Consider the following 17,943-nt stretch of genomic DNA (forward strand, 5'->3'; position numbering starts at 1 on the left):
TTAATTCATGAATTCATACTTTAAACACCGACGAGAAATGCATTTAGCATACAAAAAAAATAAATCAACCCAAGTATTCTGGGACTCCTTTTCTATATATATTATAAGAACAGACCACAAACACAACAAAATTAAATTGCTAGCTAATTTACAATCGGTAGCTTAAGTAATTTGGAAGGAAACACTCTAATACCTTTTGCACCCTTAAAACAACATTTATGAACAAATATAGCAGGTGGTATTTAACCCAAAATAAAAAAAAAAATCTACAGAAATGAGAGGTGCAAACAAATGTGACAAATGAGGGAGCAGACATGATTTAAAATTGGAGCAAAAATAAATTAGATGCCAATTATTCAAATAGCATCCCACTGTTGATTCTAACTCCCTCTTTTTTTAGAACAAAGTGGCCACACCTATTTTCTCAAGAAGCTACAAACAACAAGCATGAAAATTGACACAATAGCAAGGCAAAATTTTCGAAATAAGAGTCACAGAGAACCCAAGACAAATTATATCAAGTTATAAGATGCGAGATGGAATGAATAGCAACACGGTATTAAGGAAATCCAGAGCTAAACTAGTACTCTATTAAGGTGACAACCATATCACTTCAAATCGAAAAAATGACAGGAACAATATCAGTAGTATAAAGCCATGCTCATGCTGACAAGAGAACTCCTTCAAGTTAATGACATAACCATCAGCTAACCAGAAGGATTGGACGAATCTAAGCAACATGTAATCGTCAAGTACGAAACAGGTCTAATAATATCATACTACAAAATGATCCCAAAACAAACGAGCCACAATAATGTGAACTAAAACTACCAATCTATACTCAAAAACACACAAGGAAAATAACGAAATGACTTCTATGACACTTAGGGACGCATAGTAAAAAATGAGAATATTATTTCAGCAAGCAGGGATAGTATAGAGGCATGGTGGTTGACAAGTGAACAAACCAAACTTAAAACGAGCATATCAGCCGCGACATCGAGAGGAAACAAAAACAACAATACAAGTTCAAACGAGCATTAAGCCATCTTGAAAACGAAAACAAACAACAACCACAGATTATCAAACAAACTCTACCACTGATTTGCAGCCAACAATGAGTTAAAAGCTTCCAAAAATCTAAACATTTCGAAAGCTCTATGCAGCCCATGATCAAACATTCATCATATTAAAATAAAAGAGACATAAACCAGAATGAGTATCACTCAATTTAATGAGAAGAAACTAACACGAAGTAAATAATCTTAGCTTAGAAAGGGGTCATCAAGTTTCAAACAACAAAAAAGAAGAAGAACCGAAATCAAAATAACTAAACTAAGCGAGTGATCAGACCATCCATATTACCGATTTACAGCCAACATTCAGCCATAATGCGCCCCAAATCATAACATTTGAACACTTACTCAATCGAGAATCAAGTAATCAACACATTAAGGATAAAGAGACATGGGTTGAAATTAGATATTACCTTTTGAGAGGCAGAGAACTGGGAAAGACGAGCTTTGAATAACGACGAGCTTCCGCCACCACACGACACTTCGAGAAATCCAGCAAACCACGAACAAGGCCCAAAAAAAAAAAAAAAAAATCAAGAAATTGTATTTTAGGTGTATCTTTTATGTAACTTCCTGTAGCTTTGAAAAAATCTTTTCCGGTAGATTCTTGCCCTCAAAATCCAACTTCAAAAACACTTTTTTTTTTCCCCTCTACACCGATGGGTAAGGGATGGTTATATAGAGGAATTAAGGGGTCAATTTAGGAAGGAAAACAGGTGAGGAATTGAATTTGAAATCCGAATTCCCTTTTTCCAAGGCCATCAGTGAAGAGATTTGGAAATCTTTGAAAAGGGGAAAAAGGGGACGTAGGGTTTGACATTGAGGCTACTAGGGTATGAGTTCTGCAGGGTAGTTGGATGGGATTTTTGCAGCGTGATTTCTGGGTTTGTTCTGCTTGCTGCGTCGGTTGTCACGTGAAGAAGAAGAAGACGAGCTGGGGTTATTTGGGTTGGGTCGCGTACTGCTGATGGAGTTGTTGTACGTATTGTTGTTGAAAATGGGATGTATGTATTGTAATTGGTTTCTTTTGGTGGGCTGGACTGCTTTGTAATGTCATTTGGGTATTTTTGTTATTGTTAGTGGGCTGGGATTATTGAAGAATTGCAGAATGTGTGGGCTGCTGGAAAATAGGCCCAAAACTGGTTTGTCCCAAATGGGTTTGGGGTGAGGAAATTAATGGCTAAAGTTGCAAATAAAAGGTTAGGCAAATAAATTAACAATCTAGCCAAATTGAATTTAATCGGTGAATTTGATTAAAATTTAAACAAGATGAGTTAATATAAATTAATCAATGAGCTTCTTAATCTCAACGAAAATAATAAAAAAAATAATGCACTTAATTATAAACTAATTAATTCAAATACAAAACTAATTAACTCGAAATTATAGCTATAACTTAAAGCAAATTAATAAAATATTTAACTAAAATGTAAAATCTTTTGTGATAATTTTCAAATATTTATAAAATAGCGTGATTGCAAAAATATACATACTTATTATTAAAAAGTGATAAAATTATTTTAAAAAAATAACTTGAAAGTATTTTGGATTTCATAAAATTTATTAACTCAAAACTATAACCATCCCTAATATTTAAAATATAATAATTATTATTATTATTATTTTTTGACGATTTTCGAATAATCATAAAATATACTAATTATATACATAATTATGTAAAACATGTACATCATCTAAAATTTATGAAAAGTGACAAAACTATTACAAAAAATCTTGCAAACTATATTATTATTTTTTGGAAACTTTATAAAACTAATTATTTTAAATCATTTGAAATTGGAGAAGCTCGAAATGATTAATTTATATTGTGGAGGGTCAAAAGTGGGTGTCAACAATACCTCTGTAACGTGTGATTTGTCCCAACAGTGCTTAGCTTTTTTTCTTTATAATGAGGTCTATACGATCACATCCTTCAATCGCTTCAACTTCTTCCTTAATTTTCATAGCTGAAGCCTCGAGAAATTTGTTGTTGCACCTAATCAACTTAATTTGTTTCAGTGTTGGAATATCCGCGAAGCTAAGAGGGATCTCCTTGGGCTGCTTAGAGTCTTTTATAACAAGTGTTTCAAGCAATGGAAAAGATTCCTCTGAGGCATCCCACGTTGAGACACGTAACTTCACCAGTTTCAAGACCTTAAGTTTATGGAACGTGATATGTCTAAGGCACAACTCATTTGATTTATAACAACTATATGGATCCACTCTTAATTGGAGATACTCAAGATTTGGAAGTTCTGCAATGACGGAAATCGTGCTTTCTATATAGAAGCTAAATAAAGAAGTTCCTCTTAGTACCAACTTCTTTAAATTTGAAGGCAACTGCAACCCGGATAGTAGTATAGACCATTGAAAGGAAACACGAAGTATTTGAAGCTCGGTAAGACTTTCCAGTTTGAGACAAATATCCGGAGAATCAACCCAAGAAGTATCTACACTAATAGATTTGTCGCCTTTAAACGTGATGTCAAGTTCTTGAAGATTAGGACACCTACATAATAACACATCCGCGCTATCACCTTGATCAAATGGAAACTCAACTCCCCTTAATATCCTCAAATTTTCCAATTTAGAGGATTCTTCAAAGATCCGTTGCTTATTGTTTTCGAATTCATCTGTGCCAATCTCAACATGCCTTAGTTTTTCTATTTTCCAAAAACTCGATGGTAACACTGTAAACTTGGATAAACCCCTCACAAGTAAAGTTTCCAGATGGGGCAGATGTGATTCTGGATGACAATAGAATTCATTTGTGGAAACTGCGAGGTACTTCAGGTGAATTAGTGGTTTCAATGTAGCTGACGAAAAATGAGGCATTCGATGAGAACTCAAATCCAAGACCTTAAGAAGTCCCACTTTAAAAACATGAGTACCAATTACTGATCCATTTGTCGTTATCAACGACCTCAAGTGTTGGTGAAAAGGCTCCCGTGTTTTGGTGCTCGGAGATACAAACTTGGAAAGCTCATTACTGAAACTAACGCTCACTCGACTTTCCTTCCATTCAAAAGGTTGAAGCTGGCTATAATGTCCCTTCACTGCCCGCATAAAATTTTCTTCTCTACTCTTCTCCAAGCAAAAGTGAAGCACTACATCATGAACCTCGCAAACTTTGACTTTACCATTGTATCTTCTCCTAGAAACCATTACCACGTTACTGCTAATGAGATCCGTCAAGTAACCTTCAGCAGATTCAATGTTCTGCACGAACCCTTCCGCCATCCATAGACTTATCAATTTAGACATTGGAATTCTTGCATCTTCCGGAAACATCCCCATGTAAAGAAGACAAGGCCTTAAAAAATCCGGTAAGTTATCATAACTTAACTGCATAGTCGAAAGACCATGTCCTTCAGCTTCACCAAGATAGGAAAGCAGAGAATTTTTAACCTCATGCCACCAAGAGGCTTCCATCTTATTCCTTTTGATAATTCCAGCTAATAAGATAATCACCAGAGGCAATCCTTTGCATTTTTCTGCGATTGCTTGACTCACATCTTGTAGTTTACGTGGACAGTCTTCCTTTTCGAAAACACTTCTCTGCAACAATTTGCAGCTGTCATCTGGTGTGAGGAACGGAAGGAAATAAAGATCAGTATAACGCTTGACATGTTCACCGACTTTCTCAAGTCGAGTTGTTACTACAATTCTGCTTCTATTTTCGACATCAGGGAAACAAAGACATAAGTCATCCCATACCGTACCGTCCCACATATCATCCAATAAAATGAGATATCTCTTTCCCATTAGGCTTTTCCTCAACTTGTCCGCGAGGATGTCATCCTTATCTCCATTGTCCTTGGAACCGGTAACTTGACTGAAAATATCTTGTAATATCTCTCTCCGGTGATATGTTTGGGAAATGATGCACCATGCTTGAACATCGAAGCGAGAAACAATGTAGTCAGTATTATACAACTTTCTAGCACAAGTTGTTTTACCTTGTCCCCCCATCCCAACAATAATACAGCCAGGGCAAGCATGGAATTTTGCAATAATAAGAAAGAAGATGTTATGTTATACATAATTCGAGCAGAAAGAAATGATTCAGCGGAATTCACACACTCGCCTAAGATACATTGCTGAGGATAGTCTACATGAATCTATAGATAATTCTTAGGAATAAGGCAAAGGTCATTTTTCTTATGCATGGTAATTCCAGGCTTAACATTTGTGTCAATATCCTCTTTTTTCATCCCACAAGGTAACTCCCAATCAAACGCGTAAAGAAGATTTGATAATGCAAGTTCCATTGATGCAACTCCAAGTGCAATCCCCGGACATCCTCTTCTTCCTGCTCCAAATGGAATTAACTCAAAGTCTTGTCCCTTGAAATCGATGTCACTATTCAAGAATCTCTCGGGTATAAATTCTTCTGGATTTTCCCATATTTCAGGATCTCGTGCAATAGCCCATGCATTAACATGAATTATAGTTCCTGGTTGAATTTCATACCCTTCTAGTATGGATTTTTCCATTGATTCTCTTGGCAGTAGGAGTGGAACTGATGGATACAATCTAAATGACTCTTTTATCACTGCTTTGAAATAGGGAAGATTTTGGATATCGTCTTCATTCAATATATCGCGTTTCTTTTTGAATGATTTTCTCATTTCTTCTTGAACTTTTTTCATAGCTTTTGGATTCTTCATCAAGGCTGTCATTGTCCATATTACTGCAGCGGCACTAGTGTCTGATCCTGCAAGTAACACATTCTACAAAGAAAAAAATAATTAGAAATATCAATTCATGAGGAAGTTTCAAGCTGGGAATGTGAACCGCATGTGTGCTACCTACCCATCAACATATATATATATATAGAGAAAGCGCACGTGTGTTCCATGTGATTTTTTATAGATATGTTAGAATGACTAAAATTTTATGGAAATATATATGTAAAGAGAAGGTAATGAGTAATATAAGACAACAATTATAAATAAATCTTTAATAATATAAACAAAAAAACCGCCAAATGAAGGGCATATTTTGATGTTTCAAATTAAATTTGTTTTAAGCAACCAACTGTAACTTTTGAACTTTGGTTAATAGTAGCAAACTTTCAATTAAGTCACAAATGGCTAATTTGAGCTCAAATAAGAATATAGACTTACGGCAATAAAGCATTCATAGAAAACTAAATTAAGAAGTCTAATAGAGAAAAAACACACAAAAATAGAGAAGGAAAAAAAATACAATGTATACATACTTCTTAAGACTTTGATCGTAATAATATAGATGGAAAAACAAACACAAAATTAGTACATAATTTTCCGAGTTCTTATCGACTCTTTCTCCCATATCCTATCAAAATTCAAGAGTCTGCTTCATATACTTTAACTACTTCAACTATAGAATAAAAATGATAGCCTTGGTAGGAGTTTCATGAAATAAAAAAGTTGAATTTATATAGACAGAATTGAAGGAATACCAAAAGATATCATAAAGTTTTAAATTAAATATTTAGAGGTTATGGATATGAAAAGATGAGAGTTATGGATATCAAAAGTATAAAAATTGAATAAGTAATTAGATATGAGGTATGAATATGAATATCTAAACCAATAATGTGTGTCTCTCCATTTTGTGGATTTGCACCATTTTAAATTATTAAATTTCTTTATTTATCTTAAAGGATAATACTTTAATTATCCACATAAATTATATTATTTATGACCGGTTCGAGCCCCAGCAGGGCCACTGGAGGCATTACAAACCGGCCGCGTCTCCAGGGCCCCGTGGAACTAACCGTGGTGGACCCGCCTTGAAATAGCGGGACCCGGTGGGTACAGCTAGTCGGGTTCGCAAAGCGACGCCCGGAAACCACGGTTAAAAAAAAAAAAAAAAAATTATTTATGAGAACAGTTATGAAACGGTTATGAGAAGAAAAGTTGACTAATTTAAGTAGAGATTTTTGGATTTTTAATTTATTATTATATACATATAGATTAGAGATTATAAATATTATTAAATTAGATATTTTAATTAGGAATTAATCTAAGGAAGTACAAAAGTCATTAACATGTTAATTAAAATTATACAATTTAATATTTAAATTTAATAGTTAAATGTTTTATAACATTTTAATTTATAATAGAAATAAAATTGTAATTCAATTTTTAACTTTTTTTGTTCCCACTTATAGTAATACTAGTCCTTGGACACGTGCAAAAGTGTATTCCATACAATTTTAAACTACACAAACACACACAGTCAAATGTGAACCTGTGTGCTCCAAACATAGTCCATGTCCACACTTCAAAGTTCAAATATGCAAAGAATTTCACGGATCAATTACTTCTATCTGAATTTGAGTTTTATTACAACATAAGCTTTTCAGAAATACATATTATACTAAAAGAAGTGAATATGCCGCTAGCTTAGCAATAATACAAAAAGTGGTAAATATATGTAGCTAAATCAATTGGAATAAATTTACCTGAAGTAGACTCTTCTTGGAGGAGAAATCTAACCGAAAGAAGGCAAATGGAATAATGGGACAAACACACCTTATGATGCACTTTATAGAGTATTTTAAAGAATATGAAAAGATTGACCAGACTAAATATCATGGAGAAGATAAACTACACATATGTACAACCAATAAAAATCAAGAAATTTAATATTTATATAAATGAAGAATGTAAAAAGACTCTATGGAAGATGAAAGAAAGAAAATTTAACGAGTGAAATAATTTAGGGAACCAGACCATAATTAATTGTTGTTACACAATGCCTTCCTCACCCTCACCAAACGTTTTTGTTCCTCTAAACATGTAGTGAAGGAGAAGGTGAAAGAGATAAATAAAATTATGGCAGTAAACATTTTCAGAAAGCATTAATATAGTATTTGGATTCATTGAATTTGAGGAGCTAATGAATTTTGTTATATTTTCTTATGTAAACAAAAGTTATTTAAATGAAGATTTTTTTTTACTCCAAGGATAAAATTGTAAACTAACTTTTGATTCATTACTATTATGAATATTACTTATTATTTATGAATAATAACTCAACTTTATAGGGTTATTTTGGTATTTCAACTTTTAACTTTTTTTTCATCCATTTTTAGTGAAATAATTAATAATTAATAATTAATAATGATATTATTGTAGTAACTCAACTTTATAGGATTCTTTTGGTATTTCAGCTTTTAAGTTTTTTTGTTCCCACTTTCAATATATATATTATAAGATAATTTAATTTTATCAACTATACAGAAGAAAATCAAAAGTACAACTATTGCAAGCTTCCATAGTAAGTATTTATTGAAGCAATTACTTAGCATTTGATATAATGTTAATTTACCAAGTATATAATTCATCATTAGTTTGTGCTAATTATAACAGAAGAAAATCAAAAGTACAACTATTGCAAGCTTCCATAGTAAGTATTTATTGAAGCAATTACTTAGCATTTGATATAATGTTAATTTACCAAGTATATAATTCATCATTAGTTTGTGCTAATTATAATAGAAGAAAATCAAAAGTACAACTATTGCAAGCTTCCATAGTAAGTATTTATTGAAGCAATTACTTAGCATTTAATATAATGTTATGAATATAATTCATCTGAAAAATTTTATACCTTTGCACGGTAGGAGTAACTGAGGTACACTTAAGGGTCATTTTAACTGTTGCAAAACTTTTGATTTCCTTTTGTCATTTAATATAGGATATCATCCAATTGTACAAATATTCATTATATCTATATTAATTCATGTCATAGATTGTGAGTTCTCCATTTTTAGAATATTAATATTATTATTATAAATATATTATGATATTTATTATAATTAATGTGTATTTATATTTTTGTTCATAAATATGTAATAATAGTGTTTAATAGATAATACAATAGTTTTTATTTATTTTTAATGTATATTTACATTTTTGTCGATAAAGATTATGATATTATAAGGACAATTTTGTAATTCAACTTTTGACATAGAGACTTTCCACTTATAATATATATATATATATTTCTCAATTCCGTCCTAGATTATTTATTGCGCTCCTTTAGTCTCGATGCATTATTATTTGATTTCAAAAAAGAAAAATATATAAGTGCTTCTATCACTAAAATAATATATAGTAAAATTTCTATATTTCTATTGGCATATAAATCTCTAACAGGACTAAAAGATTTTAACAAACATTATGCCTAGAATCCAACATATTAGCATCATTAAAATTCTAATTGTGTGGCCTTGCTGACAAATGTGGGTTCCATGTTTGGATAAAAGATAAGGTTTAGTATAGGTTGACAGCCGGTGTAAAACTAAAACTCCAATTGTGTGACCTTGCCGACAAATGTGGCTCCCATGTTTGGATAAAGGATGAGGTTCACTATAGGTCGACAACTAGTGTAAAACTAATAAACCTATGATAAATCATAAATATATATATATATATATATATATATATATATATATATATAACTAAGAAGATTACCATGACAATTGCTTTTATGTCCTCCAAAGTGAGATCAATTGGTGTTAATTTATCTTTCTTCAATTGGAGCAAAAGATCAAGAATGTCCCCTTCCATGGATTTTGGCCTATTGGGATCAACATGCTTCTCAACGAGTTCTTCATAAAACTCATCCAAATCCTTGAAATTCTTCTCAAGTCTATTTGTCAATCCAGCGAGTTTATCAATCCAACCTAAATAAGAAAAAAAGTCAGAAACATAAAAGCTAGTCAACATTGTTGCAGATTCTTCTAAAAGTTCATCAAATCTCCTCTTTTCATGTGCTTCTTCATCAAATCTAATACCAAAAGCAACTCTACAAATAATTGTAGTACTTAGTGAAATCATTAAATTGCTCAAATTAGTTATTTGCGAAACACTAGCTTGTTGAGATATTTTCTTGATCATTCTCGAGACTTCATCTTCGCGAATTGGACTAAATAATTTCACTTTCTTGTGACTAAATAGATGAATAACACTTATTTTTCTCATTTCTCTCCAACAATCGTTGTAGCGTTGAAAGACTATGTCACGACCATTGTAAGATAATTTTTGTTGGCCAAGATGAGAAGGTCTACTACAAAATACTAGATCTTGTGTTTTCAACACTTCTTTTACTAATTTTGCTGAAGAAACTACAACTATTGGAGTAGAACCAAGTTTTAATGAGAATATTTTTCCATATTTCTTGGAAAGTTTCCAAAAATAGATATGAGGGGTTAAACTATCAAATTGATGCAAATTTCCAATGAATGGGAGGCCTTTAGGACCTGGTGGTACATTGTTTTTGTCACACTTTTTGGCTTTTGGAAGAAGAAAAATAAGAATGATAGGAAAAGCTACAAAGAGTAGAAAGAGCATCATTTTTGTTTTAAACTCCTAGGTAGTCACTTGTTGTATCTTTATATAAAGATATCATGTGTTAAAGTCCTGTCGGGATAAGTTATTCCACGATAAGTCATTCTGGAATAAGTTATTTTATCATGTATCTAAGAGATAATTTATCCAATCACTATGGCAAAAATGGTGGGATAAATAATCCAAGGACTACCGAATACCTCTAACCAAACATGTGATGAAATAATCCTACATTTTATCTGAATTATTATACTTTTTACTTCATACCGAACGACTCTTAAGAGTATGATTTACCTACACTAACAATAAGACATTTTGGTACATTTGATAGATCTTTAATTTAAGATCACAAAATTTAAAAGTTTTCTTTAGTTTATTTTCTTAAACTACATGTCAAGTCAAAACAGACCACTCAATTTAAAATGAAGGGAGTAGTAACTAACCATAACAAGTGGTACTAGTTACTTAGAAAATAATACTTAGATAGTTTGGCGAATAACTTTTGAAGAGTAACCGTTCATGTTTTACTAATAAATTTTAAAAGTAGTTTTATTAATAATTGGTTCTTTGTGTATGATGAACCATATAATCTATATATTTATATAAAGGAGAAACATAGAGAAGGTGATGTGGCACCTCTCTATGGCCTCCATTTGTATTTGTCTTTTTTCTCAATTTTTTGGCATTTTTTTCTTTTTAAATTAATTATTGTATTATAAAATCAAATTACTTAATTTATTAAAAATAAATATTTTATTAATAGAGTAACATTTATACCAAAGACTCTTCACATTCTTTTTTTCTTTGTTAGCCTCACTTCTAATCATAAATCATAAAATATTTTAATATTTTAAGTGTTTTTCTCTTTATTATTTAATTTATTTACAAGGAGTAATTACCCATGACCTACTCCTCTTTAATTTTTATTTTTAATAATATTCAAGACTCATAATTTTCATGTCCATAACCTCCAAATATTAATTTGTAAGTTTATGATGTCTTATGGTATTCCTATATTTTGCCTATATAAACTCATATTTAGTTTATGGAAATTCACATTCAAGATTATCCTTTCCCTTCTTTATCATATTGGTTTGTGAATTAACTAACATGTAAGGTGAGAAATATTTCATTCCCAAGTTTTTTTTTTTTTCATTTTCTACATTTTGCCTATCTAAATTCATATTTAATTTCATGAAAATTCATATTCACATTTATGAATATATTTTCTCTTCTTTATCATATTAGTTTGTGAATTAACTAACATGTAACGAAAAAAGTACATGAAAGGTAAGAAATATTTCATTCTCAAGTCTCTTTTTATTTTTATGTATTTGGATATGCTTTCTTAATATTTTATTTATGTATGTATTATTATTCTCCAAGCAAGTATGATTAAAAAAAACTTTGTAATAATGAACAATGTGTTGTTAGTATGTGATTGTTAATTCTCTTTAATAGTCAATTTGTTGAATATAATGTAGTTTGATTACAATATGTGTGAGATTTCAAGAGATGATTATTATTTATTGTTAACACAATATATTGAAAAAATCATTTACAAATATATTACATATAGTTTAGATTTATTTCTTTATTTTGGTATAATCACTTTCAATTGGTATGATATTTTATTTATTCATAATTATATTTTTTTTATTCAATTGGTAGCATATAATGAAGAGGTTGACATATGGAGTACATAATATGATGACAGATCTACTTACAAAGGAAGATAGTAGAAGAAAAGCAATTTTTGAAACATAATTAGGGATTATTTTTTGTTAGAAATTTTTTTGCTACTTTGACTTGTATTGGTAAGGTAGCTACTTTTGCTAGATTTTTTAAACTTTAGTTTGTATAAGTAAATTAACTACATGTATTGGCAATGCTACTCATTTGGTTCTTTACTATTCTATTTTTTTTTTTGTTATGAAGCACAATTAATATAACTATCTCATTTAAAAAATAAATAAATAATGATGATAATGAACTTCATTTTTATTATGCTTGCAAGAAAATAATTAAAATAAAAATATTAAATTCTATGATGTCTTTTTTTTTATGTAACAATCTGTTTTTGTCACTATTCTTTTTTGTTTGAAATGTATTCATATTTTTTATTCAGTCACCAATCATTTTATTTTTTTGTTCATTATTGTAGTTCTATCACTTATTTTCACATTTATTTATTTATTATTTATTTATTTATTTATTTTTACAAATAAAATTAATACATGATTATTAATGCAATTAATGTCTAATAAAATTCATAACTCATGTCTCTTCATTTTACTTGTAACTTCTACTCTTAAATATTGTTATAACTTTTTCATGTTTCTTTTTCACAATTTTTATTAATATTTTAATTAATGTTTAAAAAATAAAAAAATTAATAATAAAGACATAATGAAGAACTTCAAAAGTTTTTTTACAAAATCAGAATTCGTATAGAGGATCGTAAAAATATGTATACAATATATTGTTATTTCAAAATATGATCTCTATTTCATTTATTTCACCATGGTAAATAATTTATTCTACTATATACATAAGAACAGTTTGCACTTAAAGGATATAAAAAAATCAATTTTATATATTTAAAAAAGATGAAAAATGTATCATATCGCATATGAAGAGAATATCAATATTGTTTATATATCTGATACTAACATGAATATAATTATTATATATTATTTTCCAATAAATATTTCTTATAACCGCGTGTAGCGCGGACAATTTCCCTAGTATAGTCATAAAGTGGAAAATGTGAAAAATGAAGTGGGACCACATATAAGTGGAATAATGAGCAGAAACTATAAAAAGGCAATAGACTATGGTCACCTAAATTATTGTACCTAACCGATCTACTACAACTAGTTACTTGGAAAATAATAATAGTAGTATGTTTGGTTATATTTATTATTTGCCAAAATAATTTTGGAGAGTAGTCGTTTGTATTTGATTTTTTTTTTTTTAAATACTTTTATAAATACTAGAATAACAATTTCTGCTTGCTTAAGGTTCCATAAGTGCTTTTGGAGAAAAACTATTTCTTTCCTATTATTCAGAAGAACTTATTTTCTTCTTAAAAATTGGCTAAACGATCTTAACTCTCTAAAATAAGCACGTTTCTCTAGAAAAATAGAACTCTTTTAGCTTTCAAAAAGGCGAAATGATCTGATGGACCCCTATACTTGTATGAGTTTGTTTGTATTATGTGCCCTTCTACTTAACTCTTTATCAATTGAATCCTTAAACTCATTAAAACACAATATATCGAACTCCTCTGACAGTCTGACTATTGACCATACTTATGTGGCATTAAAATAGATGAGCTGGTGACAGAGTAACCACACTCATGTAAAGGCAAGTGAATAACATATTTAAATTTAAAAAATATAAAATAATTTTTTTTTATAAAAAAAAAAAAAAAGTCATCTTATCCCCTCACCTCACCTTCTTCAGTCATCCCCCACCCCAACCCCCTCTTTCTGGCTTCAGCTAAGGCTCACCCATCTTTGCCTCAACTTCCTTTTTCAATCACCCCACCCTATCAGTAGACCCAATCCTTTTTTTTTTTCATTTTTTCGTTTCCATTTTAGTTTCATCATATATACCACTATTAAAGAATAGAATTTTCAAATACAAAAGGCTTACAAAGGAAGGAAAAGAAAAGGAAACAAAGGAAGATTAATTTTGATCTAATTTAAGATTCAAGATTTTTATTTTTGATAACCATCTATTTTTTTTTATTTTTTTTTGTATAATTAAAGACAAGTTTAAATGGAAGAAAAAGAGACTAAGAGGGTGGAGGTGATGGTGGTGATGTTGGTTGTTTGTCGAGAGAGGTGGACGGAAGTTGGAGGAAGGTGATAGAAATAAGAATTTTACTTTAAAGAATTATCTTTTATTTAATATTTTGATTAATAATTTTTAAATATAGTTAATAAAGATAATTATGACGTGTTATTAATTTATGTGAAATGGATTTGACATGTCATCTATTTGAGGGAGAGTAGGCTACACACATAATAGGAGGGGTTTAAAAATTATCTTTTAATTAAGTTTAAGGGTTTAGTTGGTAAAGTGTTAAGTAAAAAGATCCACAATACAAACGCATGCAAGTATAGGGGTCCATTAGATCATTTCGCCTTTAAAAAATGTTAGTCAAACAACGTACTTATGACGCACACCTAACCAGTCGTAACATGTTAAATTTAACTGATAATGTAAAAACAAATTAGGGATTAAGTGAGTACTAATTAGGTGGGAGTGTCTGAAATCTCGATGCTCAATCCTCATGTGTGTAATTTACTACTGTATTAATTAACATATTAATTGTGGGTTTTTTTCCCCGCAAATTTACCACTAGACAGTGTCTAGTGGCCTTTTATTAAACATAAAAAATATCAATAGGAATAAGTGCAAGCAAGGGGGGCTAGGCCTTACCTTACTAATCCTAATGAAGTACCTAAGTCTACTACCTAACAAGCATGAAGAAAATAAGAGCTAAAGAGAACTAAGTATTTTCTGATCACCACAGAGTTTGTAATACACTCCATGATGAAATTACAAATGAGGATGCTTAAATAATGTAAAAATATGTCAATCAAGAAGAAAGTTGAGTTATCATCAAGAAGAAATGTCCTCAGTCCTAATTACTTGTCTATTTTTGAATTAACACACTTATTAAGAAAATAATGATTGACATAGTGAGTTTACAATTTTACCCCTATTAATTATGAAGTGGATGAATTAAAAATTTAAGATTTTCAAGAAGTTCTACCTTTTTCAAAGTAATTAATTAAGCGTATAATAGGTAAAAAAATTATCCTTTCTTGATTTGTCAAGAAGGACAAGTAAAACGGTACAAGTAAAAAAGAAAAATAATTGTAATACTTAGTGAAATCATTAAATTGCTCAAATTAGTTATTTGCGAAGCACTAGCTTGCTGAGATATTTTCTTGATCAATCTTGAGACTTCATCTTTGCGAATTGAACTAAATAATTTCACTTTCTTGTGACTAAATAGATGAAGAACACTTATTTTTCTCATTTCTCTCCAATAATCGTTGTAGCGTTGAAAGACTATGTCACGACCATTGTAAGACAATTTTTTCTGGCCAAGATGATACGGCCTACTACAAAATACTAGATCTTGTGTCTTCAACACTTCTTTTGCTAATTTTGCTGAAGAAACTACAATCATTGGAGTAGAACCAAGTTTCAATGAGAATATATTTTCATATTTCTTGAAAAGTTTCGAAAAATAGATATAAGGGCTTAAACTATCAAAATGATGGAAATTTTCAATGAATGGGAGGCCTATAGGACCTGGTAGCTGTGTGCTTTTGCCACACTTTTTTGGCTTTGGGAAGAAGAAAAATAAGAAGGATAGGAAAGGCTACAAAGAGTAGAAAGAGTATCATTTTGCTTAACTTAACAAAATACTAGTCACTTGAAATGTCCTATATATAAATAAAATAATATAATGAATCTTGGGTTAGACTTTTCTTTATTTCATTTTTTAATCTTTTCTGATGGAAGACTATATAATTTTTTTGCACTGATGCCATAAAAAAAAGTAATAGTATTGTCACCTAAACTATAGTACTTAACCATAACAACTGGAACTGATTACTTAGAAAATAATAGTAGTATATATGTTTGGTCATATAGTTTTTCGCGAAAGTACTTTTGAAGAGTAGCGATTTGTGTTTGATTAATAAATTTAATAAAAATATTTTTATAAATATTAGACCAACAATTTGTGCTTGCTTAAGGGTTCAAAAGTGCTTTTGGAGAAAAGCTATTTGTTTCTTCTTAAGGGTTCTAAGTACCTTTATAAATATTAGACCCACTTTTCTTTTCCTTTGATTTTTAGGTTGCAACAAGAAATCTTCAAAAAAAGAAATTAAGGTAACTACTTAATATTGTACATATATACCTTGATGAAATTGATATCTTTTTCTACATATATACCTTGATGAAATTGATATCTTTTTCTCTCTTTTTTTTTTCAAAGAAAAAGACCATGACATAACATTATATACTCACTATGTGCAATCAATATTTTACACATTCTGAAGAAGAAAGAATTATCATCTCATTAACTATCGACGTGAGATTTTATTATTCTTCAATAAACTTTCCCAACAATTATACTATTATTTCTTCCCTAGTTATAAAATTAATACACCAGCCTAAATAAGGTTTATTGAATAGTGTCAAATAAAAAAGAGTAGTGGAGAACTAAAGAAAATCATAATCCACCAAAAGTGAGGGTGAAATCAGGATAATTTTATTATATCAAATTCACTTTATTTAAAATATGTATACATAATTCGAGTTGAAAGCAATGATAACTCACCCTAAATTCAAAATAGGAGGGGGTGAAATGTGATTTTAAGATTTAAAATCGTTACAATTTATTATTACAAAATTTGTCTTAATTCCACATTTGTTTAGTTAATTTATTTGCTTCTGTAACTTAATTGCTTTAGTTTTGGTTTAGTTGCTTAGTTTGGATTGTAGTAGTGGTTCTCCCACCGAATGATTAGTGTGGATGTCAATCACGACGGTTTGGGTCGTGACACTTTTCCTCCTTTTTTTTTATTAATGATAAGGAGTATATAACTTCTGGTCAATATAATATAATTAAAAGAATTTTAGACTATCACGCTACCTAAAAAAAATATACCATTCGTTTCAATTTGTTTGACATATAAATAATTATACATAACAAGAGGAACCATATACTTGAAAAATAAGACAGACAACATGCGGCAAATAATTCCTCAATATCTTGTTTATTTGCAACAAAAAAATTACTCACCCCTGCATCATAAGAATTTAAAACAAGTTTTACAAACCTTGAGAATTTTGTAAAAATCTGAGTAGGTATTAAATGGTAGAAAAACAAAAAGTTAAAAGTACTCACCTTAATGATGAATTGGATTTGCCAATAAATTGAGTTTTCTAGTGTCTGAAATTATTAAATTTGTATTTAAACTCCATATATACAAGTGCAAAGCTGCATATATGACCCACCTTATCTTATTATCTACTCTCTCCTCCTCCTTTCTTTTAATTTTACAATAAGTACAGAGAAGCGAAAAGTATCAGATACCTTATATATGTTTCACGTTGTCTGTTTTATTTTTCTTTTTGACATGTTTGAAACCATAAGACTGAAAGACATTTTGGTACATTAAGCCTATTTTTAATTCAAGATCACAAGATTCAAAAGTCTTTTTTATTTTCTTAAATTTTGTATCTAATAAAAACTAGACAAACAAATTGAGACGAAGGGAGTAATGGCCTTTCATGTACCCAAAATACCCCTGTTTTCTCTTGACCAATTAACCTTTTCGTCATATAATATAATAATACAGCCAGGGCAAGCATGGAATTTTGCAATAAAAAGAAAGAAGATGTTATGTTATACATAATTCGAGCAGAAAGTAATGAATTCAACTGAATTTACAAAACTCGCCCAAGATACATTACTGAGGATA

General features: G+C 30.0%; 3 protein-coding genes across 5 annotated transcripts in view; all 3 read right to left on the reverse strand.

Moving 5' to 3' along the window:
- Positions 1–17,943, reverse strand: part of LOC125834952 (6,7,8-trihydroxycoumarin synthase-like) — an 84,183-nt gene that overhangs the window by 13,796 nt on the left and 52,444 nt on the right. Inside the window, exon 1 of one of the 3 annotated variants that reach the window (XM_049514095.1) lies at positions 15,885–15,900. The exons of the other annotated variants lie outside the window; for them this stretch is intronic. The gene's annotated coding sequence lies outside the window, so the exon portion shown is untranslated. Of the gene's footprint in view, positions 1–15,884; positions 15,901–17,943 lie in introns of those variants that run through there. 3 annotated transcript variants of the gene reach the window in all.
- Positions 2,967–5,090, reverse strand: LOC125834890 (putative late blight resistance protein homolog R1B-16; the record flags this gene model as incomplete). The annotated part of the gene is made up of 1 exon (XM_049514037.1): positions 2,967–5,090. A coding segment is annotated over one exon (2,124 nt), but the record flags the coding sequence as incomplete, so codon positions are not given.
- LOC125834951 (5-OH-xanthotoxin synthase-like) lies at positions 5,183–10,431 on the reverse strand. The gene is made up of 2 exons (XM_049514094.1): positions 9,548–10,431; positions 5,183–5,809 (listed from the first exon to the last, which is right to left on the reverse strand). The coding sequence occupies exons 1-2, from the start codon at positions 10,427–10,429 to the stop codon at positions 5,198–5,200; spliced, it is 1,494 nt and encodes a 497-aa protein (XP_049370051.1). The 5' UTR covers positions 10,430–10,431; the 3' UTR covers positions 5,183–5,197.

This window comes from Solanum verrucosum, unplaced genomic scaffold, assembly GCF_900185275.1.
Source record: "Solanum verrucosum unplaced genomic scaffold, falcon-dt-bn FXZP01000184.1, whole genome shotgun sequence".
NCBI classification, from domain to species: Eukaryota; Viridiplantae; Streptophyta; class Magnoliopsida; order Solanales; family Solanaceae; genus Solanum; species Solanum verrucosum.